Genomic DNA, 27,654 nt, shown 5'->3' with positions numbered 1-27,654 from the left:
TTGAGCAATTCTCCAGCCTAAAGCAGATTTCCAGCTAAGATGCTGCACCATGGCACCAAATTCTCTGCAGTCAGCCAAGCAGACCAGGACAGGTTAAAGTGCTCAAACTCTGCAAGCTCAACTTGGAGCTGTGGAGCTGGAGAAGGGGTGGGGGGGGCTGTTGGGGCAAGAGTGGGGAAAAAAGAGACCACATGGGGATGCTGTCCCCAGATGTAAACATCAGCCCACCCAGCTGGCAGCTAATGCTAGAGCACTACAAAACCTCTCTGCACTTGTGGAGCTCCAACTCTCTGCCCAGGACATCTGCTGAGGCTTGGCTGCCCACATGTAGAGCGGGACACAGTTTTACAGGGACAGATCACGATCTCGGCTCTACAGCTATAAATGCCAATGCCAGCAAGGTCAGAGTCTGGCTGCCGTAACCCCAGCTGGTCTCCCAAAAGGAATGTTCTCCCCAAAGCCAGATTCCTCATGGCACACAGCCTCACCGCCTTGTTTCCCAAGCCCAGCCACTCTCAGCCACTACCAGAGAGCTACAGTAAGTGCATTTAAAGGTGATGAAAGCGTTGGTGCTACTGATAGGAACACACACATAGCCCGAGACACCCACCCCTCCCACTTCCCTCTTCAGTGATCCTTCAGGCTCCAAGCCTCTCATGTGGGCTCAGGACTTGCAGCAGGAAAACAAGCCCAAGCCTTGGCCTGTCCCAAGCCTTTAAGAAGTTGCTGAGCAGCCACCCTGCTCCCACAGTCCATAAGTCAAAATAGAAGAGACACAAATGTATTTAAAGGGGTGACTCTCTCTTTGCTTCTTTAAAGATGCGTGTCTTCCTCGAACACATCCACCTCCTCGCTCGCCTGCTTGTTGATGAGGACATCCCAGCTGTCGGGGCCGTTGATGGTGTTCCCACCGTTCACGCTCGGCTTCTTCTCCTGCATTTCCGACTGGCTGTCGCTGGCCACGTCCAAGGTGGGGTTGTCGTGGCAGCCGTTCTCCACAAAGCGCAGCTCCTCGCCGTGGGACTGCAAGGGAAAGAAGGAGCACAAATGGGGACAATGAGGACAGGTCCCGAGGCAGCTGAGGAGCCTGGTCAAACCAGGACTTAAGGGCCACTGGGGACTTTGCAGGGTCAGAGGTAAAAGGAGAATTTGCTCCTGGCCCAGCTCTCATGGTGGAAACAGGCTGTGCTGAGCACAGCAAGAACCACTGGGTTGCATCTCCCTTATGCCTCAGGGGCTGCCTTGCTGCTCCAGCAATGTCCCCAGCAATGTCCAGATGGTGGACCGGGAAAAATAATCTCCCTCCTGACTCTCCAGGCCCCTCCATCCCAAAGGTCAGCCAGATGTGTTCCTCAGCCACCCTCAGCTCACCATGTTCTTCATCTTGGGCAAGCGTCTCTGCCAGCAGTTGTAGATGAGCCCCATAACAATGATGATGGCGCAGATGGAGCCGATGATCACCAGCACCACAAAGAGCTTCCCGTAATCGCTGCGTGGCTGGTTAGGGTGCGACTGGCAGCTTGTGGTGGTTGAGTAGTTCTGGATGCCAATCTGGAAGCAAGAAAGGGGTACATTAAAACTGCTGGTCTGCAATCACTGGTGAGGTAGGAATGTATTTGGGCTTTCCAAGGTCCAAGCACAGGTTCCTCACCATGGGCCAAAGAACTAAAAGCCAGGAGGCAGGTTTTACATTGTGTTACATCACTGGAAGGCACATCACTAAATGAATCCCGTCTTCCACAAGTCCTGACATATCAGCAAGTGACAGTGGGCACAAATTCACCTTGACCGCCTGCAAGAGGATCACACCAACGTTCAAGGCAGAGATGCTTGTGAGGGAAAAACTGGCCAAGATTAAGAGCTTCCAAACCAAACTACAGACCCTTGATGGGTGCTGAAGCTTTGGTGACTCTGAGAAAGTGAAAGCATAACAAATAGGTTTCCGATAAACTTTGGTCTTAGGAGAGCAGAGTGGTCCATCCAAGGTCTTTGGAGTGGACAGCTCTCTGTTGATCCAAAATCTAGGGAATGGGCTGTCTTACAAATGGGTCCCTCATGGGTGTCAGCAGACAAAACTGAACATTACTGCCAGTGACTCGGCAGATTTCAAACAGGTTGTGTATCAATTGGACAGCAAGTATGACAGTGTAAGAGAATATCCCCCTTCTCCTCCTCCTCTTCCTCCTCCTCCTCAGCCTGTGCTAGCGCAAGGTCAATGCAATGAGCCGTGTTTCATTATTGATAGCACTGGAGAGTTGGAGGTAGGTGGCAAGGCTCCGGGGGTAGGATGCATGTTAATGTAGGTTCACTGCTGCACCAAGAAGTCAAACCTTGCACCAACATGAATCCTTCTCTGGACAGGTCCAGTTGCTGATATTTCAGATACACAATTTGTGCGCGATTGGCTCTTAGCACTTTCTCGGGTATAAGCCAATCAATACTGCACTGAGCACTTAATTTGCTTTGTCTAACTGCACCAATTCGTTAGGTCAGGGGAAAACCTGAGAACAAACAGACAGAAAGGTAACAGCCCAAGTCTGCTGCTATCTACACTACCAAATCAGCAGAATTACTCTAGCAGCGTAAGCAAGAGCAGAATCTGGCCTTCTCCATGTCCAACAGACCTCGGGAGCAAGCTTAGGGACCACAAAAGGAATCTGCCCTTGTTTCTGCCCCTGTCGAGGCTCTCCAGGGTTACATGTGAGGACTAGAGGCACCACGCACTGGAGTCTGGCATTGGTCGCTTCTGCTTCTCTGCCTTTCGTGGTGGAGGGCACTCGAAAGGAGGGACACGTGGGGCTGCAGGGGAAGGTGTGAGAATGTGTCCTCACTACTACGGGCACTTCTTCCAGCCCATTCAGCAAAGGCGGAGTGACTGGGAGCAGCCTGCCAGCACGAGCACATCAGTGGTAGGGTGAGCAGGGCTGAACGTGAAGCTCTGCGGCGCTGACGTGGCCACAGGCAGTGGCATAGAAGGGAAGAGCCCAAGGATCCCAACAAAACGAACACATGAAATGCAGCTTCAAAACCAAGCCAGAGAAGCAGCAAAGGAAGAACACACAGTTGCTGTCTTAATGGGAGCTGACATTTGATGATTCTGCAGTTACCAAATAGGGGAGAAGGGAGTTTGCCAAACATCTGACTCATCTGTTCACCTGTTGTGTGTTCAGCACTCAGACTGAAATATGGTCTCGATTTTCTAGGTGCTTATTTTAATTGCCTAGCCAGCCTGACAGGATGGATGCAGGCAAAGGCTCTTACCTCAGCTAAGCTCCTCTTAACATCCCCCAGGGCCATAAGAACATCTTTTGTAGGGATGACACCTGGAGAGAAGGAAAGGGAGAGATCAGCACTGCTCTCAACGCAGGCGAGCTTGGTTAGAAGTACTCATCACTGTGAAATTCACTGCAGGACAGAGGCAGGGGAACAGCCATGGATTTTTGTTACTTGGTACACTATCTTAGGAGGCTGCAAGAATGCAAGAATTGTAATAGAGTAAACCCCAAACATTCTTGAAAAAGGAAAAGAAACAGAGGTGAATTGGTGCAAGGGGTACTCAAGCACCATTCTCAAATTCATGGCAGGCTTCAAGATCTGCATCTGCTCTCGGAGCAACAGCCAAAACGTCACTGCGGCAGGTGCTGTTGCTGCGTGATCCATCCTCCCTGCCCTGCCCACAACCAGGCAGGGAGGATATAAAAACTGAAGCCCTCCTTCCTTTCACTCAGCCCAGCAATAGAAGGAGGAACTGAACAAAAGCACGATTGTTCAGAGCAGAAGACACTTCAGTTCCTCAGGTTTCTGAACTCAGGGATATCTCCCAGCCTAGCTGCACTGCTGGAGTTCAGGCCTGACTTTCTTCTCCAGGAGGAGAGGACAGTATGTAGGTTTTACATTAGACACCCAATGTTCACAAAAGCCTTTTCAGTGGTACATGGTCCAACCCAAGGAGTTGGGAGTGATATGATTTAAAGCACAGATAGAGGAAATACCACTAAAATGTTAGCTCTGTTTTCTCCTGCAGGCCAGTTCAGAACAGTACTTTTTTTTATATAGGCTGTAACATCAGCATAAGCAGCCTCCAGCACTAAGCAGACAGCAAAAGCAGCAGAATTAAAAAAAAAAAAAAAAAAAAAAGCACCCTCTGTACCAGAATGGGATAAAAAGATGGTAATATTTTCCACTTTCATTAGCAGCTTTTGTTTCTTTGAGGAGGCACCATTAGGACTTGTCCAGCTTGGATGAGAATTAAGTTAAGAACTGGTAAGTTCATGAGTGAACTGTGAGCAGGTTTTCATGTCCTGCCATGACAAGGGCCTGTCCTCGGAGAGCACACAAGCATAGGGAGAAAACTGAAGGATGCTTGTGCCAAGGTTATCCAGAGAAGGAGCAAAGCAGGAGTCAGAGCAGAGAAGTTGGGAGTTTGGTGCAAACCATGAGCGAGAAGCCAGGAGGGAGATGAGGACAAGAGGGTTATGTCCTCAGTGCCCCTCCATTCCCTAAGTTCACCTCACACGAGAAGGGGCAACATTGAAGCTGCCTGGAGAGTGAAAGCTCCTTCCAACCCAAGTGGGCATCTCCGCTGCAAGGCCCCTAAAAGCAGCCCACCCCCTGCATCGCCAAAGAGCCCCTTCTCCCAGCACCTACCCTGCTCCCCCGCCAGTGTCATTAGCAAGTGCTTGTCGTTCTCGTTGGGTTTGCTCAGCGAGATCAGCCAGCGGTCCTGCACTCCGTCCATCTGCCTGGAGAAGGCATCCTCCACCAGCGCCAGCAGCTGGGGACCCCTCTCCAGCCGAAACTCCTCCTGCCACAGGAAAAGGACCTCAGTGAGTGCACAACATGACGGCACGACGGCGTGACCGTGCAGCTGAGACTGTAAATGAGCATCACCTGCTTATAGACGTGCCACATCCTGCACGTCACCCCCATCCACACGTCCCCAGCCTGGACTCGCACAGCTCTCCTGACGCACCGACCTTCTCCTGCACACCTTGGCCACGCGCCCCACGCCACCCTGACCAGCCCCCCGTGATCCAGGGCTAACACTGTTTGGAAAGGCAGCAGGAGAAGCGGCCAGGCTTTCCCCAGCTCCGCAGGGCTTTTCCCAGCGCCAGGCTGGGCCGGCGGGCCCCGCTCCGCCTGACGTGCTCCAGCCATCCCCTGGCAGGCTCCTTTGCCGCTTTCCCACTCCTGCGTTTCTATTCTTATCTCCGGTTGCCATGCCAACCTGAAGGCCACACAGATGATTAATAAAATGGAGAGCTCTTGTTGCCATGGCAATTTCAAGCGCTCAGGGCAGGCACAGGCCTGAACCGAAAATGGCCTAATTGGAAAAGACACTGACGACTGCGGCCTGAATCACCCGGGTCTGCCCGAGCCTCCTCTCATCAGGTTTCGGCTCTTGGCAGCGGGAGGGCACAGGGGAGGCAGGAGGAGCCATGATGGGACACCGGGACAGGACACGGCGCCCGTTCCAGTGCGCTCTGGGCCTCACTGCCCGCTGGCAGCTCCGTTTTGGAGGAAGGGGGAGCAGCTTAGCCCGGGAACGTGAAGGGGAGAGAAGGGAGATGCCACTGGGGATGGGGATACAGAGCTTGCGGAGCACTGAGGAATTCTCCTGGGAGGAGGAAAGGGAGCTGTGACGGCACCGAGGCGGAGGTCGCCACGCGTGGGTCACACCTGCAGTCCTCGCTTGGGCAGAAGGCCCAGGGAAAGTGAGCGGGGGACTTGCCCAGGCACAGAGTGACCTCCCTGCTGTGGTAGGGAGATAAATGGGCGGCCAGCTCAACCCAGCAACTCGCACGTCAGCCCTGGGCAGGGCTGGAGCTCCGAAGGACGCTGAGGCTCCGGGCGCAGCCCTGCAAGGGGCTCGGCACCCTCATCGCCCCTCAGCTTTGGATTCAGTCATGCATCGGGTCAGAGCTTCAAAACAAAGGAAATATTCCAGAAATCCTCATTCAGCCTAATTTAAACAACAGCGCTGGCAGTGCAGCCTTTGCCTTGCAGCCCCAGAAATACAAATAACAAAGGCTCAGGATACATAAACCATAGGGCAAAAGGGGCAGGCAGAGGGGCACTGGTAGGAAACAAACTACATTGACAGGGGTGGAAAGGAGAAGAGCTTGATTTCAGCTTCAGTCATGCATAGTGATAACGGGAGGCAGGGAATGGAAGCAATGTTCATGTTAAATATGTATGTTGACAAGTGTCCCTTCGAATAAAGGGGAGGACAGCACAAGTCACTCATTTGGAAACACGTTTTGAAACATGAAATCAAGTAGAAAAACAGTTCAGTCCTGCCTATCCCAGGGCACTGTCTTCTTTCAGTACGGGAGGATGGAGGATTCAACAGCAAAGATGCAATTTTTTCAAGAGACATCTGCATTTCTGCTTTTCAGTTCTCGCCATTGCCGTGGTTTAAAACACGGCAAGTGAAGATGACCACAGGAAGGGAGCTACTACGTACTATAAAATTAACAAGCATTTAAACTGCAGCGATGGGCAGAACGACAATGACTAGGACATGGAGGAAACAGTGCAGCAGGATCCTGGTTTTCAAGGACTACTTTTCTGAGTAGCAACTGTAACTTGCAACAGAGACACTTAAAATTCCCCAAAGGGAAAAGTGGTCTGCTTAAAGGCCAATGCAAAGAGACTGACTCTTCATCTCTCCTTAAAATAGTCAGCACACTTTGTGTGCAATAATTTCCCTGCTTTCCTCATCCCCCAAAGTTTGCCTTAAAGCAAACAAACAAACAAAAAATCACACTAATGGAAATAGGGAGTGTTGAAGAGCCACCCCGCAGTACCCAAACCAGCTGCTCACCCTGGTGCAGGAGCTGCAAGAAGCAAGAGAGCAAACACACGAGGAGAGAACGGGGCTCCCTCGTGCAACATTTCAGTCACGCGCTGCCAGGCTCGGAATCATTTCACAGAAATATGAAAGGCACCGTGACCCTACACCTTCCATATCAGCGCTTGATAAGGGGCGCAGCAGAGGTGAATGAGCTCTGGTCCTTCTACCAGAGATGCACAAGGGGCTTTGGGCTCATGAATTAACTGCAGCTTTACGGGGATGGATGGACACGTATTAGATTAGCCGAGCATGTCTGGTTAACAGACCCAGATAACACAGAAGGTAACAGGGTGGGGAGAAGGGGCACTTAAGGAAGATTTAGTGACAGCTGTTGACACTGGACCGTTCACACTGCAAATGGGGCATCTTTATTCCCCTGAGCCATCAAAGGAAAGTGACTATAACCTCAAAGCAGAGGAAAGAGAAGGGAAAGGCAGAGGGATGGAAGGTCCCACCGCAGTCCTGCCATGTTGCCTGAGTAAGAGGTGCAATGTTAAATGTTCCCGAGTCTCTCGACAATCCCGGTAACGTCTGGTACGACAGGCAGCCAGGAGCGACAAAGCGCAATCTGGAAGTGATGCCTGCTAGACTGAGCAGAATCCTCTCTCCACCCACTCTTTCCCTATTTGGGGAATGAGAATATTTCTGTCCTACCCCCCGTCTCTCCACAACCTCTATAGGGACTTTGAGAATTAGTGCTTCTAATTTTTTTTTTTTTTTGTACTGTGAGCACACAGCAAGCGCCTGCCTCAGCATCTCTAAGTGCTATTCTTCTCACGCCATCAAGTCTCTTTGGACTGACTTACACAGTCAATGTTATCCGACATATTCAGGATGATGTAGTTTTTCCCTGCAAGGTTGCTCCAGTCTTTGCAGATTACCTGGAAAGACAAGGGATAAAGAGAGCTGAATTTGGTCAGCAAACGCAGCTCTCCTGCTGAAAGCACAGGACATGCATGGAGGCGAACAGGGAAGGGGCTCCATACCCAGGAGGTGCTTCCAAAAGGAAGTAACTGTTCTCTAGCTCTTTGCACTCAGGGGGATTCACCTTTCCATCTGGAAGCTGAGACACCAGCTCTTTTTGTTGCAGTGCTAGCACACAGGGGAGGGACAAGGGTACTGTGCCAGCACAGCATAGCCCAGCTCTACCCTCCACCTACAGCAAAAAGGACTCAAGTAGTCATTGGAAAGCTCTCTCTAGCCTGGAACCTTAGCCCATATGTGACTAGCACTTAGCACAGCAGAAAACGTAAACAGGAGCCTCTGCGGTCCTTACACAAACTGGTTGGACAGGGCAATATTTTGCGAGCAAGTACAGAGGGACTAAGCCACTTCTTTGGGGTCCCAAGTACTTTGGGCAGTGAGCAAAACAAGAAACCTTCCCTGGTACTTTCTCACCAACCAGCTCTTCCAACCTATCTACGCTTGGCCAGCTACGGTTTGCTAGATTCATTCACCTTGCATCTCCCCCAGCCACCAATTCTGCTAAACAACATCCTCCCAGGTGGCCGTACCCTGCTCCACCTGCTCCGCATCTTGCCCTGGCAGCTTACGGCAGCAGCAGCAGCAAAAATAGTTCTTGCTTCTCACTCCCTTTCTAGTGGTCCTTGGGGCCATCTATGCCTTGACACTTCCAATAATGCAGGCTGAGAAAGCAAGGAGCTTGTGTTGCTGTCTGTGCCCCCAAAGGACAAGTATTTATTAGTAGCAGGATTTTTGTGCAGCAGTTCATGGGGGCAGATGGGAGGTGGGCAGGTCTTTCTCCAAGGATCACGGATGCCCTTAAGAAAGAACAAAACAACTCCCTCAAAATTTACTGGCTGGGGGAGTGAGCAGAAAATGCTATTTAAACTGGCTGGACATAGTGGGTGGTGAGAATAAGGGTTAAACATCTCCTGGGAGATGAGTACCCACCATCTCCACTGCAACCTCCCACTCCTCGTGCGTTACCTGTGGTGAATTCCAGGGCATTTCTGTTGGCAGCACAGCCATGCGGGCATCCCCGGGCTGCGGGGACAAGCTCCTCTCTCTTGCCACGATCTCCGTGGCCAACTCTGTGTCGTTCCAGGCAAGATCCAGGGCTGGCTCCTCGGACGTGACCCACATTGCTGTGGAGAAGCTGGGGTGCTGGTCGCCACCAGACAAAGTCTGGGTGTCTGAGGAGCTGCTGCTGGGAGAGGGGGTCCCCACAGGTGTTTCCAGTGTCTGCTCCATTTCAGGTAGCTCTGTGGGCTCTAGCATCTCCCACCCCACCGTGGTCTCTGGGAACTCCTCTCTGGACAAATGCTCTCTCCCACCAGGCTCCACCGCAGGCTCTGTGAGCTCTGTTCTTGAGGTGGTCACAGCTGGCTCCAAATCTGCTCCCTCGAAAACCCACGTGTCCCCAGTTGTCACCTCAAAGGGCTCTTCTGAAACACCAGGGGACCCCGCAGCAGTAGCAGAGAAAACAGAGGACACAGGCAGAACGCCCGGCCCCATGCTGCTCCCGAGGTCTAAGCCCGGAGGAACAGAGTCCTCATCCTGAATCCCCGCGGCTGCCTCGGTCACGACGGCTGCTCCTACAGAGGATGTGGAAAACAGGTCGGAGAACAAGGAGTCCTCCTGGTCCACTGGCTCAGGTGACGTGTCCTTCGGCTCGGAGGGCTGCAGGATCTCGGGTCCTCCCTTCGAGGGGTCTATGGGGAGCAGCCCCTCGTCCTCCTCCAGCGCGCTGGAGAACGGCGCGCGCCCGTCCAGCTCCGCGGGCTCTGCCGGCGGCTGCAGGGTGCCCTTTTCCCAGGCGTCTTTCACCTGTGTCCCATTCCCTTTGGGCAGGGCCTTTGGAGAGGAAACAGGGAAGCTGTAGTCTAAAAAGAGATCCAAAAGACATTGTGTCACATCCCAAGCACACAAGAGTTCCAAAAGATTGGGACATGTCCCCATTATACATGGCATGCCACCGAAAAGGGGAACAATCCCAAGCGATAAGTGTAGAGCAATTTCCCACGGCCCCCCAGTCTCCCTCCCTACCCCAGTGAACCCATATTCTCCATAGATAATTCACATGTTGGCCTTTTCCTCTTTCTGTGCTGAGGATGTTTTCACAGACCTGCCAGCTGGGTCGCAGACCCCTCTCTTTGAGACTTTGCATCTCAAAGTGAGGTTACAGCATTACAAACCAAGCTTGGACACAGGGCTTCATTTCACAAAGGGCTTAGCCAGACATGGGGTTACAACCACTAACAAAGCGGGAGATACTAGTGAAGAACAGCAGCACAGAAAACCAGATCCTGCTCCATGGCATGTCCAAGGAGCAGTAAAACCTGAAGCAACCTGGGCATCTCAAAGGCAGCACTTTGGTTTGTGCAGCACTTCACAGTAGAAAGGGCATCTCAAATACCTGAGTTACAAGATTCCCATGACACTAAGGAGAAGTTTTGCTGCAGAGAAGCAGGCCAGAGAAAGGAGCTGAATTCAACCCTGCTCTCTCTCCAGCTTCAGCCCCGGTGGCTCTGACCACTGTTTGCTGCATGTGATTTTGCTAGGAGGAGGCGCTGAAGGAGAAGATGCACCTCACAAATAGAAGGTCAGAGCAGGCAGTGGGTTCTCCTGTGAGTGGGGAGCAGTCCAGGGTAAGGAGAGGACCCATAAGGCCAGACACACTAAGCTGGAACTCGGAGAGTTCCTGCAGGCATCAATCAGTCTTCACTTTTCTCAAGAAACGGCCTGGGGAGCCTGTTTCAGTGGTTTGCATCCCAAGTAACTCCTTTTCTCCCCGAGATGAGCACAGCACATTCCAATCAAGAAATGGAGGGGACAGGGTCCCTCTGCAGCCAGAAATGAGCACCCTGCCCGGCTTTCCGTTTTTAATAAGCAACTGCCTAAAATCCCCGACGCCTCCGTCCCTTCGCCTGTCTGCCACAGCAGATGCTTCACTGAGCGCAGAGGCAGAAGCCTTCGGGCTGCCTCGGAAATGCATGAGGGGTCTCCACACTCCCATCGCCTCCCCAAACCATCTCTTGCTGCTGTCAGAGCGGGTGCCAAGGGCCACGCAGACAAACACTTCCATTGCCTTGGATATTCCCTGGCAACCAGGGCTGCTCTGGCAACCCAGCGCCTTCCCTCCCCTCCCGTCCTTCCCGCACGGAGAAGCAGGCGGCTCCCTCCGCCCCCAGCAGATGCACAAAGATGCTCCTCTCCACAGCGAGCGCTTCCCCGAGCCACCACCTCGCTCCTGCCGTGTCCTGGACACGGCTGCTGGCCCTCAGGGCTGCCATGGGGCAGCTCCCAGGCTGCAAAGAGGCCGCTGAGATCTACTGACCACCGCAGGCAGCTCCTCTCTAGAATATACCTGCTCTGCAGCTGCGTTTTACTAGAGAGCACCCAACCTGAGACTCATTTCAGCCCGGGGACCCTGGGGACTAAAGGAGATTATTGGTACCCAGTTAGCTCCCTGGTGATGCTCTGTTGGTGGCCACCAAGGCGGCAAGAGCAACCGCCTCCTGCAAAGGCAGAGGAAGAGCACGGCCCCTCTGCTGCTGGCCTTCCCGAAGGTCTTCAACAGCTACGTGCGCCAGTATCCCCAGAAAGTAGCCACCTTGCTAGGCAGATGCTGGCTAACAGCAGGGATGGCCACAGGTCAAAGGATTGAGGACATTGGGTTGGGACCCTCTTTCAACAGATGGTGGAGGGTTAATGCCACTCCTGGTTTCTTCTGCTCCTCCTGCTGCTGCGTTTGTGCTGAACACACTGGCCTCACCAGGAGCCCGACCTGCTCTGCATCCACAGGCTGGGAGGGAGATGTAATTTCCCCATGAGATGGGACATTATTTTAAAGGACTAATGATCCACTCTGCCATCTCTGGTGCCTGGAGACTGCTCAGCTTTTCGCAGCTCCTCTCTCCCCCACACTTCTCCCCAGTAGGAGGATAGCAAGAACTGGCAGCAGGGCACAGCAGAAAGACAGACCGGGTGAAAAGCAGCCAGAGGTTTGTCCCACGGGAGGCAGAAACGCTCCCGACCTGTCAGCTCTCCTCCGGAGTGAAGCAGTCAGCCTTCCCTTAGAGAGCTCTGCCACGGACGCGCTGGCTCCCAAGGGGAGAAGCGCCGCGCGGTGCAGCCGTGTCACCTTCCATGAGCAGGATGCAGGGGGGCCCGGGGCTCCGACGCCTCCACTGGTGCCGGGGCTCCGGGGAAGCCTCCCACGCTCGCCCAGAAGGCGTCTGCCTTGCAAGGGAGCCGAAACCCGAAACCTCGGCTGCTTCTCTGGGGCACCGAGTCAGCGAGCTGGAAGCAGACACAGGAGCCCTCGTGCTCACTGCTAATTGATTTAACATTCCCACTTTGCCACCGGCTTCCCTGCTGTCCTACGTGCTAATCTGGGAGCATCCTCCTCCTACCTGGCTCAGTAAGACCCCATCAATTATAGCCTCAATTCCTCTCATATCTGGCAGGGACTGTTCCTCAGCTGTACACCTCGCAAATGGGGCAAGATGCAAAATGCAGACATTGGCCTGGAAAATGCTGAAACTCAAGGTGTTTTGGTCACAGCTGTGCTGCTTTGTTCTCCTTAAAATGAGAAGCTCTCTGTACAATTCAGTTCCCAAGGGCGATTCAATTGCTTCCCAAGTCAAGAAGTTCAGGAATAATGATTCAGCCTCTCCTTCCAAACTTCCCAGCTGGGGACTTTGTTCTGGCCAGGAATTGTCTTCCCATGATCTCACTTCCAAAGACAGAGTATTCACCAACTTTGGAAGATCCAATCTTTTAGGGCATTCACCTTCTAGTTTACATGCCTCTTCCACAATTCAAAAGACTTTTTCACCCCACACATCCCCTTGCTAATACCCTAGCCACAAAACCATTCCCAGAAATCTTTTTCCCAAAGAGCCTTCTAGAAAAGTTTGTGTCTGTCATTCATCTGTTTGCAATCCAGAGCTAAAAGCTTCCTCTTTGAGGGAGTCTTCTCAATATTTCCCTTGATAATTCCCTCCCCCAGCTCTAGGACAACTCAAAGAACATTCCCCATCGTTAGTGACCCCTTCCAACATTTTGCTAGCAGTTCTCCCTCAGCGAGGGGGCTGTCAGACCTGCGACCCACAGGCCCCCCTGCTGCCCTCTCCCTTCAGCAGATCCTCTACAACAGGCTCCCATGCCCCTGGGAACGCACAGACCCTCTCACCATGCCACACCAGCGCTATCCAGTCCCATCCCCACCAGTTTTCATGGAGGTTCATGAGAAGAGGAAGCCTGGAAGAGGGAGGCCAGATTGACTCGGGTGACTCATGCTGCCATGCAGAAGCGAGGCAGGGTTTTGCACTACAGGACATGGGTGGCTGAAATGCCACGTTCGCCAGGCTGGTTAATCAGCTCATCAGACTTCAGGGAGGTGGCAGAGAGCCTGGGAAGGGAGCAGGCAGCAGTGACACCCACCACCAGCTCCTTCCCCGCCAGGGTCCACCCCGCTGGTCTCCACTGAGATCAGGGTAGGCTGGAGCACAATGTGTGGATGCCCGGGAATGTTGCGTGCTTGGATACTGCTCCCCAGCACCACATGCAAGGGCAGGCAAGTCCCACCGCAGGAGGAGAGCTGCCCTTCGGAGCCACGAGGATGTCTCAGGACCTGGCAAAGCTGTCTGGTAGGGACAGAGCAGACCAACAGGCAGCCACCACCTCCATGTCCCCCTCCCTCCCAGAGTTTTACAGTCACGTCACACCCACGGGAATCTGATTCACCAACACAAAATTCCTTGTATCAAGCTCATCTCTACGTGTCCTTAGCTATATCCCCTTAATGCTGTCTCCTCGCAGTTGTATTACTCACACCACAGCATCCAGCTCCTTCAGCCCTGCACTGGCTTCTCCCTCCCAAGCTCTGTTGCAAAGACCCTCAGGCACTGTTTTCCACAGAAACCATCTCACCAGCCCTCCTGCCACTCAAGGTCTGCCCTTCACATCTCCCGTCACACCTCGATCTGGGCTGCACAGATCCATTTCCCTTGGTTAGGGGCATGAGCTGCCCTGGAAGAGGTGAACAAGAGCTATGAACCCCTGCAAGAGCTGTCCTTTAGGCTGCATCCTGCTCTCTCTGCAATCAAACCCAAAATTTCCCTGACACCAGATGGGCCAAGACTTGGCACTTTGCCAATGCACAATTCCCCAGCCAGACATTTAATTCATTACACTTCTATTTCTCTTTCATTCAGAAGAGCTGGTCTCAGTGGATGCCCTGCAAGGCTGCCTGGCCTATATTTGCCACTATTACCTATTTAAAGTGACTGTGACAGCTCAGAATTAAGGCTGCCCCTCATCATTTTTAGTAAACATAACATGACCAGAAGGTCTTTATTGGATTAAAGCAGATCATGTTAACCAGTGATTGAATTACTGGTAACTAGAAGGCACTGTGATAAGGATGTGCCCATTCCTGGCCCCCATGGGAACAACAACGCAGCTCACTAGCACCGTTATACTGCACTAGCTACCACACTCATGCAGTGCAAGGTGCATTTTACCACTGCTGCTTAAAGCACAGCCTGTTCTGGGGCGTTCTCCGCTCCGTACTGCAAGTCAGCAAGTAACGAGACTTACTGCAAAAAGGAACACTACACCTGATTAAAACTGCAGGGGGATTTCAAAGAGGCAAAATGTAATTACCAGCACTGGCACTGAGCCAGCTTGGGTTAATACCCCAATCAATATCCAGAAGAGCTGGGAGAAGTCACTATGTGGGATTTCAAGGCATGCACCCCTACACAAGCATGCACACACACAAGAGAGGTCACATTTAAAACACAGACCCCAAGAAATAAAGTGTTAGATCTCACCCATGTCTGGCATTTGCTTCAGATGGAGACTGGGCACGGATTTGAAGGGCTATGGCTATTCCTAAATAGCCCCAATCCCTTTTTCCTGCTCTGTGTAACCTGCGAGAGGCCAGAACGAGTCACCCGCCTCCCAGGTGACAGCGCTGGTCAGCAATAGCTCTGTCAGAACAACTCCATGCCCAGAGAAACCCTGTTGGTCACAGGTCGCCATGGCCAGCAATGGCCTGTCCCAAGACAGATCACCCAATGCGTCAGCGTCCCTTAAATCGGGGCGTAAACAAGAGGCATCCCGGTGCTGAGCCCAGGCAGGGAGCTGCTCAGCACTAAGCTTCTTATGGGGACAGTCTTTACCAGGTGCTTCATTTCATTAATGCCTGCGTGAAGATGGCATTAAGAACTGCAGGGCTGCTGTCAGTCTGGATGAAGAGGAGCAGATTTCAGCAGGGCTGGAGGGACTGGGATCTCTCTGACCACAGAGTAAGTCATCATGGAAGGAAGGGAATCTCACTGCCAAAGAAGGGTTGAGGGTGGGAGAGGCTTTATCCCACTAGCTGCTTGGAAAGCTTATTTTTCTTTGAATGCAGCGTGCTTTTGTGTCCTGCTGTCCCACATCCTAACTCTCCTAGAAATCCTTTCTACTAATTACCACAAATAATTAAAAGATTACCTTTTTTTTTTTTTTTCTCCTCCAAAGTGCCACATGCCACCCTAGTAAATTCCCAACTCACGACTCTGGATTTGACAGCTCCCGGCACAGCTATTCCTTGGTCTTCAAAGGCACAGCCTTGGAGCTAATAGAGCAGTACGGAAGCGAGCTTCAAGCCAGCCCACCACCATGCTGGAAGACATGATGATGCCCCCCAACCCTTTGGGCAAGGAAGAGACGGAGCCTTCCCTTGCCAGTCCCTCCCAGATCTTGGATCACTTTTTGGGATACCCCATGTCCCACTAGTGATTAAGTCATCTCAGCCCTTAGGCTTGGTTGCAGGAGGAAGGTGAGGGGCACTGGGCTCTGACTTAGCCAAGGGAGAGCACAGATGTGCAAAGCAGGGCCTACATCATGCTGGAAGCACCACAGCACCTCTGTCACCAAAATTAGGGATGAGAGAGACAGGGGGGTTGCACCTGGCAGGGACCAGGAGCCCTGATGGCTCCCTTCTACCCCTGAAGCTAGAAAAGATGTCACATCCACGAAATAAATGAGGGAGGATTAGAGTCTCCAGGCAAAACAAGATGGGAGGAAGGGGAAGGAGAGCAAGAAAGGGCAGGCTCAAGTCCTTGCAGGGCCTCATCTCCGCCCAGAACTGACCCTGCCTCAGGCCAATTGGACAGAAAAGGTGAGAAGCAGCAGCCAAACTCAAACCACAGCTTGACTGGTTTATGGATTCCCTGGAAGTCCTAGAGGGGCAGGATGCAGACGCGGCAGGTTCAGAGCTCCTCTGACCTAAGGTGGGAGTCACTCACCATGTCTTTCCCCAAGGATGCGGCACCCACCGGCCCGGATCCAACTATTCCCGATGCAGCAGCGCACGAACAGCAGAGCCAGGGCAGACCAGGGTGGTAGCGTGCACCTCTGTGCACACTCACAGACAGAACAAGACGAAGCCCAGGGCTTTCGCAGGCTGCCACTCACTGATGTCAGTACAGATTTACCCATAGCATAAGGCAGCAAAAAGCACATTATTCAAGAGAGCGCCCCAGGCCGCGCTGCGTCCAGCCAGTGGGAGTTCATTCACACTTTCCTCACTTTCTAATGGACTAACAGGTGGCCCTAGATGCCACATGTTTTCCAGAATTATTTTTTAAAGGATGTTTGAAAGCACTTAAAAAAAGTGCGGCAGCTGCAGAGTGTTATTCCTGTTGATCCCCCACAGGCTGCAAAGTGGCACAAAGGCAGAGCGGGCTCCCCACACCAGCTTCAGAGAGACAGCAAAAAAAGAGATGACTAATGTAGCTCGGGGATCTCAGGAGACCTGGCCAATCTGCAACAAGACCAGCAGTCCCAAGCCCGGTATCTTTAAGCCAAACAGGGAAAGGAGCCCAGGCCTACACAGCTCTTCAAAGCAGGGTATTTTCTCTCCCTAGGAGTGTAACAATCCTGTTTGGCACCTTGATTGATTCCGCGTCTCGGAGCTGTGCCTGGGGCAGAGCAATCAGCTAGGACAGGCTATATGCCACTGTCACCTGGAGAGAAAGCCTACTTGAGGAGAACTTACATCTTACCTTTTTTTCCTTTTTTTCTTTTAATAACAACTGTTTGAAATTGTTTAATGGATTTATGCTTTTGAAAATAACCTAACAGATGTCATTACACAGTTCCACGAGGTATCACATGGCATCTGTCACACATGCAGCAAGTAAGACCCATCGGGCGAGCGTCTCGCTCTGATGTACAGACTTTGCCTGACAGGAGAAGGCTGCCCAATTTAGGGATGCTATTACAATATCTTTTATTGTAAAATGACACACAGCAGGTTTCTAATTAAATTTTAAGTAGAAATGCGCTCCCAGCTGTTGAATAATTCAAAGGGATCTATTAACCAAGGTCCTGAAAGGGCAGAGAAGGGAGCCCTGGACACAGCGAGGGCCGGGGGAGGCAGCGCTTGGGTGGGTGGGCACGGACGGGGTCCGCGCGGAGGCCAGCTGGAAGCCACATCTGTGCGGGCCGGAGCGCGCGGCAGGCGGCAGCGGAAGCGGCGCCGAGCGTGCTCCGCATGGCAATGGAGCCTGGCACGTGCGGGAGGCGAGGCTGCTCGGGGACCGCAGCGTCTCGCTCTCAATGCACAAGCACACGCTGTTCTCCAAGTCACGTCCAGAGCCGCGAGCGCCTGCAGGTGCCTGCTGGCACGCAAATAAAAGCGCCGCTGAGCGGCTGCCAGCGCCGGCGAGCGGCTCGGGATGAGCCTGTCCCAAGGATGCGCCGCCGGGAACAAGCGCCATCCGCCACCGGCATCGCTGCGGAACCTCCCAGACCTGCAAGTGCCCCGGGGGCCGCACGAGCAGCGGGGCGGCAGCAGCAGCGCGAGGGAGCGAAGGGCCTCGACGCCTCCGTGGGGACGGTGGTGGCCCCAGCGGGCGGCCGGAGTCAGCGCTGCCGATTAGCGCGCCGCACACACAGGCCTTTTTAAGGTCACAAAAATGGGCGTGAAGATAAGACCGAAACTAGACTTGTGCTTTCTAATTCCAGACCTCAGGCAGACCTGCTGGGAGGGAGGCAGTGATACGAGATGAGGGAGGAGGGATCAGGCTGAAAGCTCGGCCCCGGTGACACTGAACGCATGCCTCGCATGACACTCGCTGCAGGAACACACAGAGTAATCTCCTAAGCTACTTGAAACCCTGCAAACACGTCTCCTTTTTCCCCCCATCCCTCTCACTGAGAGGCTCAGGGAAGAGAACTAAGGGACACCCAAAACTGTTCCACGGGTGAAAGCAAGTTCAAACACCTTGTGAAGATCATTTTGGGCCAGGCTCCCCAGTAGACAGGACAGGGCAGCTACCCAATGGAAAAAAAAAACCTGCTGTCTTCACTTGGATCGAGCCCCCACTGCAGCCAGGGCATGAGAAATCCAGAATTTGACCTTGGGAATTCAGCTGGGACTCACATCCTGAGATAGCCTTGACCTCTCAGCTGGGGACCTGAGACCTTAATGGACAGCAGCAGTAAACAGGAAGAGAAAAAAGAAGGGGATAACTCAAACAACAGCAGGTAGAAGTTGAAATTTCTCCCAACTCAGGGAACTTCATAGCAGCTCAGGAATAAAGGCTCAACTGTAACTTGTTTTCTAAAGCCTGTGCTTGCTCAGGGTTCACCGGGGACACGTCAGGCACTGAGGTGATAAAGCAGAGCTGACGTTTAATCTCAGACCCTCTTAGCAAGAGTTGTGTCAAAGCAGGAAAACAGATCCCTGCATCCCTCTGCCTCCCCAGAGCCCCAGCAGAGAAGGGAAGAAGGGGGTAAAAATAACCTACCTGTTGCGGGTCCCAAGTCCAAGCTGGAGTCATTGAGCTCTCCCCCGTCCTCCCAGAAGTACTGAGGAGGCTGCAAGATCTTGGACTCCTCATTCTCCTCGCTGGCAAAACCGGATCCCGGGGCGGCGTGCAGGGAGCCGGGACTGAGCTCGGCCTCCGGGGCCTCGGGGCTGGGCTGCTCCTGGGAATTCAGGGCCTCCAGGTGGGACATCATGGCAAACTCCAGCAGGGAGGTCGAGGTGAGGCCATCGGCGGTCGGCTCCTCCGAGGAGGCCAGGCAGAGGCACAAGGTCCCTGTGCAACAACAGCAAACCCGCATCAGAGACAGGATCAGACCCGCACCGGCCCCGGGCACCTCTGCTAATGGGACAGGACTGGTTTGTCCTTTCTGAGGCTTTTTGCTCTCTGAAAGAAGGGGGTGCCTTGATACATCACCCATCCTGGGGGGGAGGCGGCATGTTCCGCACTTAAGGTGTGAAATTCTGGCTCTGTCAAGTCAATGAAACTTTTAACTTCACTGTCACACAACCAAGAGTTCCTGATCTGCACCTATATCATATGCAGGGAGATTGATTTAAACCAAATTTGATTAAATCACCAAATTTAATCACATTTCAAATCAGCAAGCTAAAAATCTACTTCGGAGTCATTCATTTGAACTTCATTTTGCACTCACATTTTTTGTTTTCATGGGCAAGGGCTGACTGTCTCTGGTAAGAATTAAAATACAGTAACAGCAAATGTATCTCCCTAAAACTAAGCAGAAAGATGGGTAATTCTTAGCAGACTTAAACAACTATAAACCTGGCATTTCCATTTCTTTATATTAGAAAGCTTGGCTGACATTCCTTGTTTCCTCAATGAGATTTTGTGATTTGTGTCAAGGTACCTTCACGTGCATATTGAAATTCAATTAAAATGCAAGAAAATGGCACCTGAAACTTGGCTTCATTCATCTTATAAAAACCATCATAAACATGGAGAGATAAGGGAAAAAAAAAATACCAAAACACGTTTAAAATTGTTTTGGTGAGTGAGTGAAACAACCAACTGCAGTCAGTGAAAAAGTAATTGCTTGTTGGGCGTCTACGCTTCAGTACATAAGAGCTAGATCTCGTCCTCTCATAGGTGATTTTTATTCACAGATCAGAAAGGAAAAAAGAGAAAGAAACAAAGAAAAGGGAGAAGCTTTTCTGCTCTCTCAGGTCATAGCAAGTTTCTTGGTTTTTAATGAACTAGTCACTGAACAGAACTAATTGAATAAACTTAAAATGAAGACTAATTTCCTAACTTTCCTCAATATCTGATTTTCTAACAAGAAAATGCAGTAGATCTATCTGGACTTCAGTAAAATATTTGATATTGTGTCATGTGGAGATTTACAAAAGAAGACAGCAATGAATAGAAAAACTGCAAGGCAGCAGCTATAGGAAAAACGACAGGGGCTTGTGCTGGAGGGAGGCTATTAGTGCTATTCCTCAAGGTCGGTCCTTGGAACTCATCATCTCTAATATTTTCCTAAGTGACCTTGGCATGAAAATTAGGAACATGATAATGAAATTAGCCAGAGACACAAAGTGAGGAGATATCTTTGCTGCACGGAAAGACTGTAGATAGAGCTAGGTGATCTTGAGGATGGAAAAAACAGAGATGTTATGAAAAGAAATAATACAAAGTCATCATCTTGGGAATTAACAACAGACATTCTTGCTATAAGATAAGAAACTATCCATTAGAGATATCTGAAGAGGAGAAATTCCTGTATTGGGAATGGCTCTGCGCTATCACTGGAATGCTGCTGTGAAAATGCATGCACAATCCTGAAGTATTAGAAAAATTATATATTAATGCTTTTTGCAAGCACTGCTGAGTCCTCACCTGAATCCTGCATACAGATTTGGAAACACGTGGTCTGAAATGGATAAGGCAGAGCTGAAGCTGCCTTCAGGCAAGGGCACGGACTGGAAGACCTTCCGCTGCCACGTACAGCTCCTCGTCCCAGGAGGACGAGTTCGGAGCAGGGCAGGTGCAGGGACGAGCTGTGGGGAAGCAGCAACCGGACCGGACCTTGCACGTGCGCTGGAAACACGGGATTGCCAGCGCAAAACACCCGGGAACTGCAGCTCGCTCACCGGGTTGGTTGCCAAACCTGTCCTGGGAATGCTGGTGGCCCAGAAATGCTTTTCTCCAGCCTTATTCCTACTCCAGGCCAGGAAGAGAGACCCGACCAGAGAGACCTAGCCAGGGCAGCCCCGCTCTCCAGAACACTGAGGCAGCAGAAGGGGAAGCAGGAGGACGGAGAAAGACCACGATGGGCTCAAGCCCACATGGAAGATTTTGGATTACAACTGACTGCCTGGATCCTGCTTTAGCTCTTCATCACCCAGATAGCTCAGCTTCCTCCCACCTCTGCCAGCAGAAACTTGGCCGATGAGATTGTCCATCTTTGCAGCCACGTCACAACGCGCACCCAAGGCTCCCACCCGCCTGGGCAAAGGGAAAAGCTGTGGAGTACAATCCTGCCCCGGCTCCAAAGCCTGGGTCAAGCCTCTTGGTTTCCATCTGCTCCGCACCATTGGGGCTGTCCCCAGACCTCAGCCACAACCCGTCCTGCACCTCTACAGGTGACACATCACAACAGATGAACCTGGGCACCCGGAGAGCTAATCCCACCCGTGCGAGACGCTCGGCTCCTCGGAGTTCGCTTACCCTCATTTAACTCTGAGGTGTTTACCCGCTTTAAAACCCCTAAGCTGCATTATCTTGTTTACTGGGATGCTCTGCTCTCCTCAGCCCCAGATAAAGCGACACCATCGCAGTGCAGTCATCAACAGACACAGCCTGAGCGAGCCGGGTGTCTCCATGGGGGGGAAGGGTAGGATGACACCTCTGGATCTGATCCACGGGGATGCCGAGCTTGGCCTGGAGGAGCTGAAAGCCGCGGGGTTAGCTGAGCCATCGCACAACGCGGCAGCTCTCCTGGGAGCACCGCTGTCGCCTGTCACACCTTTGCAGCAGCAGCGGTGACAGCCCTGGACCGAAGCTCCGCCACCCTCCTCGAGCATCTCATAACGGAGCTCAGCGCAGCCGCCAGCGCCGAGGCAAAGAAAGAACCAAAGCAGAAGCTCAGCTGGGAGCAGGGGGGCACAGACGAGGCCCGAAAAATCTGCGGCTAGCGATTCCTCCTAGGACGGCAACAGGGATGAGGCAACTTCCATTTGCCATCAGCCCCCTGGTCTGGTGTTCTAGAAGTCAGATCCAGCAATAGGGGGAAAAAAAAAAGCAAACCCAAGCGAATAAAACCTTGCAAATGTAAATGGGAGGGAGCAGGGAAGGGAGCCAGGGCTCGCCAGCTGCTTCAATGGGGCGTTTGTGTCTCGTTTCTATTTTTGCGGCACCTCTGCGTAACCTGGAGCGGTTGAGGCTGTGCATGCTAAAGAGGGCAGGAAGCCTTTGGGGAAAGAGCCGGGCAAGGGCGGCCAAACCAGCCCCAGCGCAGAGAGCAGGGCGAGAAACGGAGGGGGGAGAGGGAAACGGAGGGGAAAGAGGGAACAAAGGCAGGGAGCGAGCAGCAAACCCAGCGCCGGGAGCGCCTTGGCGGCTGCGAGCTCCTCAGCCATCCGGGCACCGGCACCCCGGAGGTGACACCTTGAGGAAGGCGGTCACCTCCGCGAGGAGCGAAATGGGCTGCTCTTAACGCCAGGGAATAGCGCTGCATTGGTTCCCGTCTAAGACCACTGGAAAAAGAGCCATGCTGGGGTCTGGCAGATGCATGAAATGAATCTGTTAGTCGCAGAGGCTCCTCAGAAAACACCTCCAGCTCCAAAGCGCTCAGCTCAGCAGCAGGGTCGATGTCCAACCAAGGCAGATGCGGCAGCTTTGCTCAGCAGGAGACGTCAAGCCCTTAGACCCAAGAATCTAAGGAGAAAATATCTGCCACCTCCTAGATTGCAGTGAATAAGAACTATTCTGCATTTCGAAGAGATTCTGAAAGAATCCAAGAGCATTTTCTACATTAAACAACCAAGAACCGCTTCATCCTTTGGCAGAAGGCAAGCCACCTCTCCACGGGTCAGCACAGCTGTTTAACAGCTCCCAGTTGGCCTATGGACCAGAAGCAAAAGAGGAAATAAGTTATTTCTGCATCCACATGAACTGAGAGTAGGGATTTGGGGAGCTGAAATGGAATCTGGCTGTGGAAGTGTCACACAGCTTTTAAAGATGCCTTGCTCCTTAATTAACAAGTAAACCTCGGTTTTCTCCCCACGGAAGCACATCCGCATCCCTCAAGACCTCGGCACTGTGCCCGGGCGCAGAGCGGGGCCACGCGTGTCATCTGCCTCCCCAGCCGCGCTCGCCCTGCAAACCCGTCCCTGTCCCCGGCATCCTGGGCACCGCTGCCGGACGAGCCCCGGGGCGTTGGGCTGGAGCAGGGCCAGGATTCCCCCCTGCAGCGAGCGGGGCCGAACGACGCTGCCCGAGCGGGTGCGCGGCGGGCACAGGCAACACCGCTGCCGGGCACTGCCAACGCGGCTGCTGCACTAATGTCCATCTGGCCCCGCTGCCGCTGACCTTCCTCCCAAGCCCGCCCCAAATGCAGGAGTTGTCCAACACTTATTTCCTATGAGAGCTGGGTCAGGAATGGGTCATTTACTGATAATCACTTAGGACAGAAACACAATGACCAGATGAAGGAAGCATCTGCCAGGGATATTCCCCGCGCCTGGAGAGGCTGGGGTGCAAGGCCCAAGGGCAGCGAGGAGAGGGGCCCGGGGGCAGTACAGCCAACGGCACTAACCGCTTGCAGAACATAACAAAACAGAGGGCTAATTTAAATAATAAAACGGATCCTGGGCACAGATGCTGGAGGAAGAGAAGAAACTTCCCATGGCTCAGCTGAGGGATGTCCCAGCTCCCTTCCCACCTCTCACCTGGAGCTCGGCCTCGCAGACCCTCAGCTGCTTGCACGGGGAAGCGCCCAGGACAGCCAGATATCACCACATCATTTTGGTGTCAATCCAAAGTTACAGACCACCCTCGAGCTGGAACGCTCCAGCCAGGACGCACCTCCCCTCCAGCACAGCTCCCAACACAGCCTCGCTGCTCTCGTGCCCACTGCCACCTCTGAATTCAGCCAGGGCCCGAATCTCGGGGCTCATTTCTACTTGGGGCTTTGGAGAGCACAGCCAGACTGCCCTTCGTTGGCACCTCTAGCAGTGCAAACACCCGGCCCTGAGACCCCGGGACGAGCCAGGGCTCCTGTCCTCGTGAACCGCAGCGCTAGCTCCACGCTTAGCGCACTCCACGTCACCGCAGAAAGGGCCCCGCGTGCACCGGTCACGGCAGCTCGGCCACCCGCATCGTCCCTTGCCCGACCACCCGCGCCACGAGTCGCGGCTCCGCTTGGATCCAGGCTCCCAGCCCGCTTCCCTCTGCTGCCTCCCCTCCACGCTCTCCCCACAGCGACCCGCAGCCCTCGCGCGCAGCGGCCGCGCTCCTCCGTGCGCTGCAGCCGCAGCCCCCGGCCTGGCGGGAGACACGGCCCCAGCGAAGCAGCATCAGGGCAGGCAGCTGCACGCGGCCAAAGTGAATTTGCTTTCGTCAGCAGCCACCTTCCACGGCCACCCACCAGCACCCGAGGGTTAACAGGCCGCAGGATGAAACACACTGATCTAAAAGAGGGGGGAAGAAACCCGCCACAGCCTCCTTTGCCCTCCCACAGCTCCAGAGCATTTCAGCTGTCAGCTGGGAAACAACATCACCTGCCCAGGGCTCCGTTTCCACGACCCGGGCTGCTCTGCCCTGTTTCCAGCACAGCAAAGCGAAGCCGGGGCAGCCTCCCTGCCCACGCAGGACCAGCGCTCCCGCCGAGGGGACACGGTCCTCGCGTCCCGCTCACCCGACGGGCTCCCAAACTCACTGCACACAACCCAGGGCACACGTCCCACTCCAGCAACCACCCTGCACCCCCAGGGCTCTGCTTTCCCCACGCGTTCACCCAGCCTAAAAGCACCAGTCCCGCGTGTCGCTAGTCCACAGGTCCACACAGGAACATCCATCTGAATCCCGGTACCCACAGCGGGGCTGGAGCAAGCACGCGGACAGCACGGGGCTCGTGGGCGTCCCGGTGGCACCTCTGCTCCTTGCCAGCATCCCTGTCCCTCTAAACACCCGCGCACGTGGCCGCTTCGCCTCCGCGCGCCGCTGTCCGGGCGCTGACGAGCAGCCGCTCTCCATTCTTTGGGGATTACGTGTGTCAATGGCCAGCGAGCGCCGGGCACAGTCCCACCGCCCGACGCACCTTCCGCGCTCGCCGCGGCCCTGCGGCACGGCCGGCTTTGTTGCTGCTGCTTGCTTATTTACCCACAAAATGCCGGAGCTGCTTCCCACGCCAAGTGGAGAGGAAAAAAAAATAACAATAAAATAAATAAATAAATAAATAAATAACTTTTGCGCGCTCTGATCTGCAGCTCCGTGCCTGCAGCTTCCCCTTGGGGCCTTAATGGAGTTACTTCTACCCCTGATGCCTATAATTAAATGAACATTTCCTTATGGCACTGAAGAGGCCAAGGCAAAATTGACTACAGGGAATTTGCATCCACCCTGATTTATACCCGCTCAGCTCCGGCTCATTCACATGGTGCTAACGAGGAATTGTCTATGCGGGCAGAAGGGAAAAAACTTCCTTAGCAGCCCACATGCAGACAAGCACCTGAGAGACAAGGTGAGGGAAAAGATCCAATTCCCTCCCTTCTCTCCCAGCTCTTAACCACATCATTTTCCTACTTGCAAAAGCAGAGACTCTCACATAACCCATCGGCTGCCCGTCGGGGTGCCCGTCCCGCCCCACTGCAGTCTATCCCATGGGCTGCCGAGGCCGGGAGGCTCCGCTGGGACACGCACCTTCCCGCAGCGCAGGCCGGCCGCGCTCAGCTGCGGGTTTGGACCGACCGGAGGAGCGAGGCCAGAGCGCACGGAATTAATCCAGGCTGGAAGAGTTCCCAAACTGCTGAGCAGAGCTCAGGGCTGCTGACCAAAACGGGGCGCTCCGAAAAATTCCCAGAACTCTTCGTCCTTGCTCCTGACCTCTGGTCGAGGGGGACTCCAGGTCTCTGGAGGCACCTGGCCAAGTGAGAGCCCCCACAACCCCCCAGGGTTATCAGCTCCACTGGATTAAGCACTGAGCGCTCCCCTCCCACCCCTGTACTGCATCCTGCTAGGAGAGGATTGAGGAGCACAGCCAAGCGCGAGGACCCAGCTCCTTGGTGTCATCACCAGCTGGACAGCAGCACTAGAGAGCTTCCAGCAGCATCCCCAGAAGAGGAAACACCCTCCTCTTGGCAAAGCAGCATCAGCTGGAGTCCTTTTGGCCGCCAGACTTTAGAACAACAGCGCGGTCCCTCTCCTTCCTCCACAGAACAAATGTCTCTTTCAAGCTACGGTGACAACCTGTGCAGGCAGGGGGACCAGGGGGGATACGATTCCTCCCCACGCACGTTGTCCCCCTCCACGGAGGAGGTGCAAAGTCGGTGGCGCAGGTTTCCCGCTGAGACGTGGTGGAGGGACCCTCGCCAGCTGCGCCTGCGGTTTTCCCAACATCGACAGGCTGCCTCGAGGATGCCACAGAATTGGCTTCCGGCTCCCTCGGGAAAGACTCGGTGCTTCTGTGCCACAAAGCGCTGGCACAAGACCCCGAGAGGCACTTTTTGATCCATTTTGCTCTATAAGCTCCCTATTGTTTACAAACCTAAAGGCTTTACCCCTTCTCTTCAGGGAGCGCTGGGAGCCCCAGACCACCGGGGCCAGGCGCTGACTTTCCCAGCTCACGGCCAGCAGCCCCGTGGAGCCAACACGGCTCCCGGGGAAGGTTTTCGGGAGATGGGGGTGATAAGACAGACGTGGCGGGGAGCTGGATGCGACTGTAGCACGGCTCAGCCACGCTGCGAGAGGCGACTCATTGGGAAAGCAGCCCTGCCTCCCAACCGAGTGACTCAAGACAAAGACTCCCCCACACTTTTAAGCATCCCCATCCAAAGCCTCTCTTCGACCAGATTCCTGTACGGAAGCGACAGTGGCGTGGAGGGAGAGGGCAATCGCAGCCTGCCGGGTCTCTGAGGGGTCTCTTTGTTGGGGAATTTCCCCAAAGGGCCCTCCTAACTATTCCAGCATCAGCACTCCCGCACTTGGCCGCCTCTCGCGGGTGCCCCAGCGCTCCCCCGAATCTCACCGCAAGGCTCCCGGGGGGGAGCACGGCGAGGTTGGAGGTTCCCCCGCTCCTCGCCGAGGCTTTCGCAGCAGCCGGTAAAACTGCCGCGACGCCAGAAGCGGCCACAAAGCGGGAGGAAGGCGGCTCGGGGGCAGCCGCCGCAGCAGCCGCACCGGAGCTCCGTCCGCCCCCGCACCCCAACGCCCCGCGCCCGCAACGGGGACCCGCAGGATGGAGGGGAAAGGTGACCCCGGGGGATGGAAGGAGGGAGGTCCCGGGGCCGCGCTGCCCCCCGGCCGTGCATGGGGAGGAAGGGGCCAGGGGGGGTCCCGGCGCGGGCACTCACCGGCCGCCAGAAGCAGGAGCGGCGGCAGCGCCGGGACGCGCTGCGCGGGCTGCATGGCGGCCGCTGCCCTCCCGCGCCGCCGCCTCGCTCCGTGCCGGCGCGGGGCCGCCCCGCCGCGCTCTGCCCCGCGCCCGCCGCCCGCACCGCCTCCTCCGCCCGCCGCCGCGCCCGGGGGCGGGGGCTCCCCGCGCCGCCCCTCCGCGCCCGCTCGGGGGGCCGCGAGCGGCCTCTGCCCGCCCCGGGGCCTCGCGGAGGCCGCGGACCCGGCCCCGACATGGTGGGGGGCCACCCGGTCCAGCCGCGGTTCCCGGTCCAGCTGGAGGTACCAGCCCCACTTTCGGCCCCGACATGGTGGGGGGCCACCCGAGCCAGCCGCGGTTCCCGGTCCAGCCGGGGGTACCGGCCTCACTTTCAGCCCTGACATGGTGGGGGGCCACCTGAGACAGCAGCGGTTCCCGGTCCAGCTGCG

At 54.5% G+C, this 27,654-nt stretch overlaps 1 protein-coding gene across 1 annotated transcript; it reads right to left on the bottom strand.

The window, feature by feature from the left end:
• Positions 1–529: 529 nt before the first annotated feature.
• On the bottom strand, positions 530–27,240 carry PODXL2 (podocalyxin like 2). The gene is made up of 8 exons (XM_088534626.1): positions 27,186–27,240; positions 18,634–18,927; positions 8,807–9,702; positions 7,663–7,737; positions 4,648–4,804; positions 3,262–3,323; positions 1,372–1,551; positions 530–1,023 (listed from the first exon to the last, which is right to left on the bottom strand). Exons 1-8 carry the CDS (start codon positions 27,238–27,240, stop codon positions 814–816), a joined length of 1,929 nt encoding a protein of 642 aa, XP_088390752.1. The 3' UTR covers positions 530–813.
• Between the last annotated feature and the right edge of the window lie 414 nt (positions 27,241–27,654).

Source organism: Tinamus guttatus, unplaced genomic scaffold, assembly GCF_059628265.1.
Source record: "Tinamus guttatus ecotype Peru unplaced genomic scaffold, ASM5962826v1 Tinamus_guttatus_pri_ptg000580l, whole genome shotgun sequence".
Lineage (NCBI taxonomy): Eukaryota > Metazoa > Chordata > Aves > Tinamiformes > Tinamidae > Tinamus > Tinamus guttatus.
This window is presented reverse-complemented; position numbering and strand designations above follow the sequence as displayed.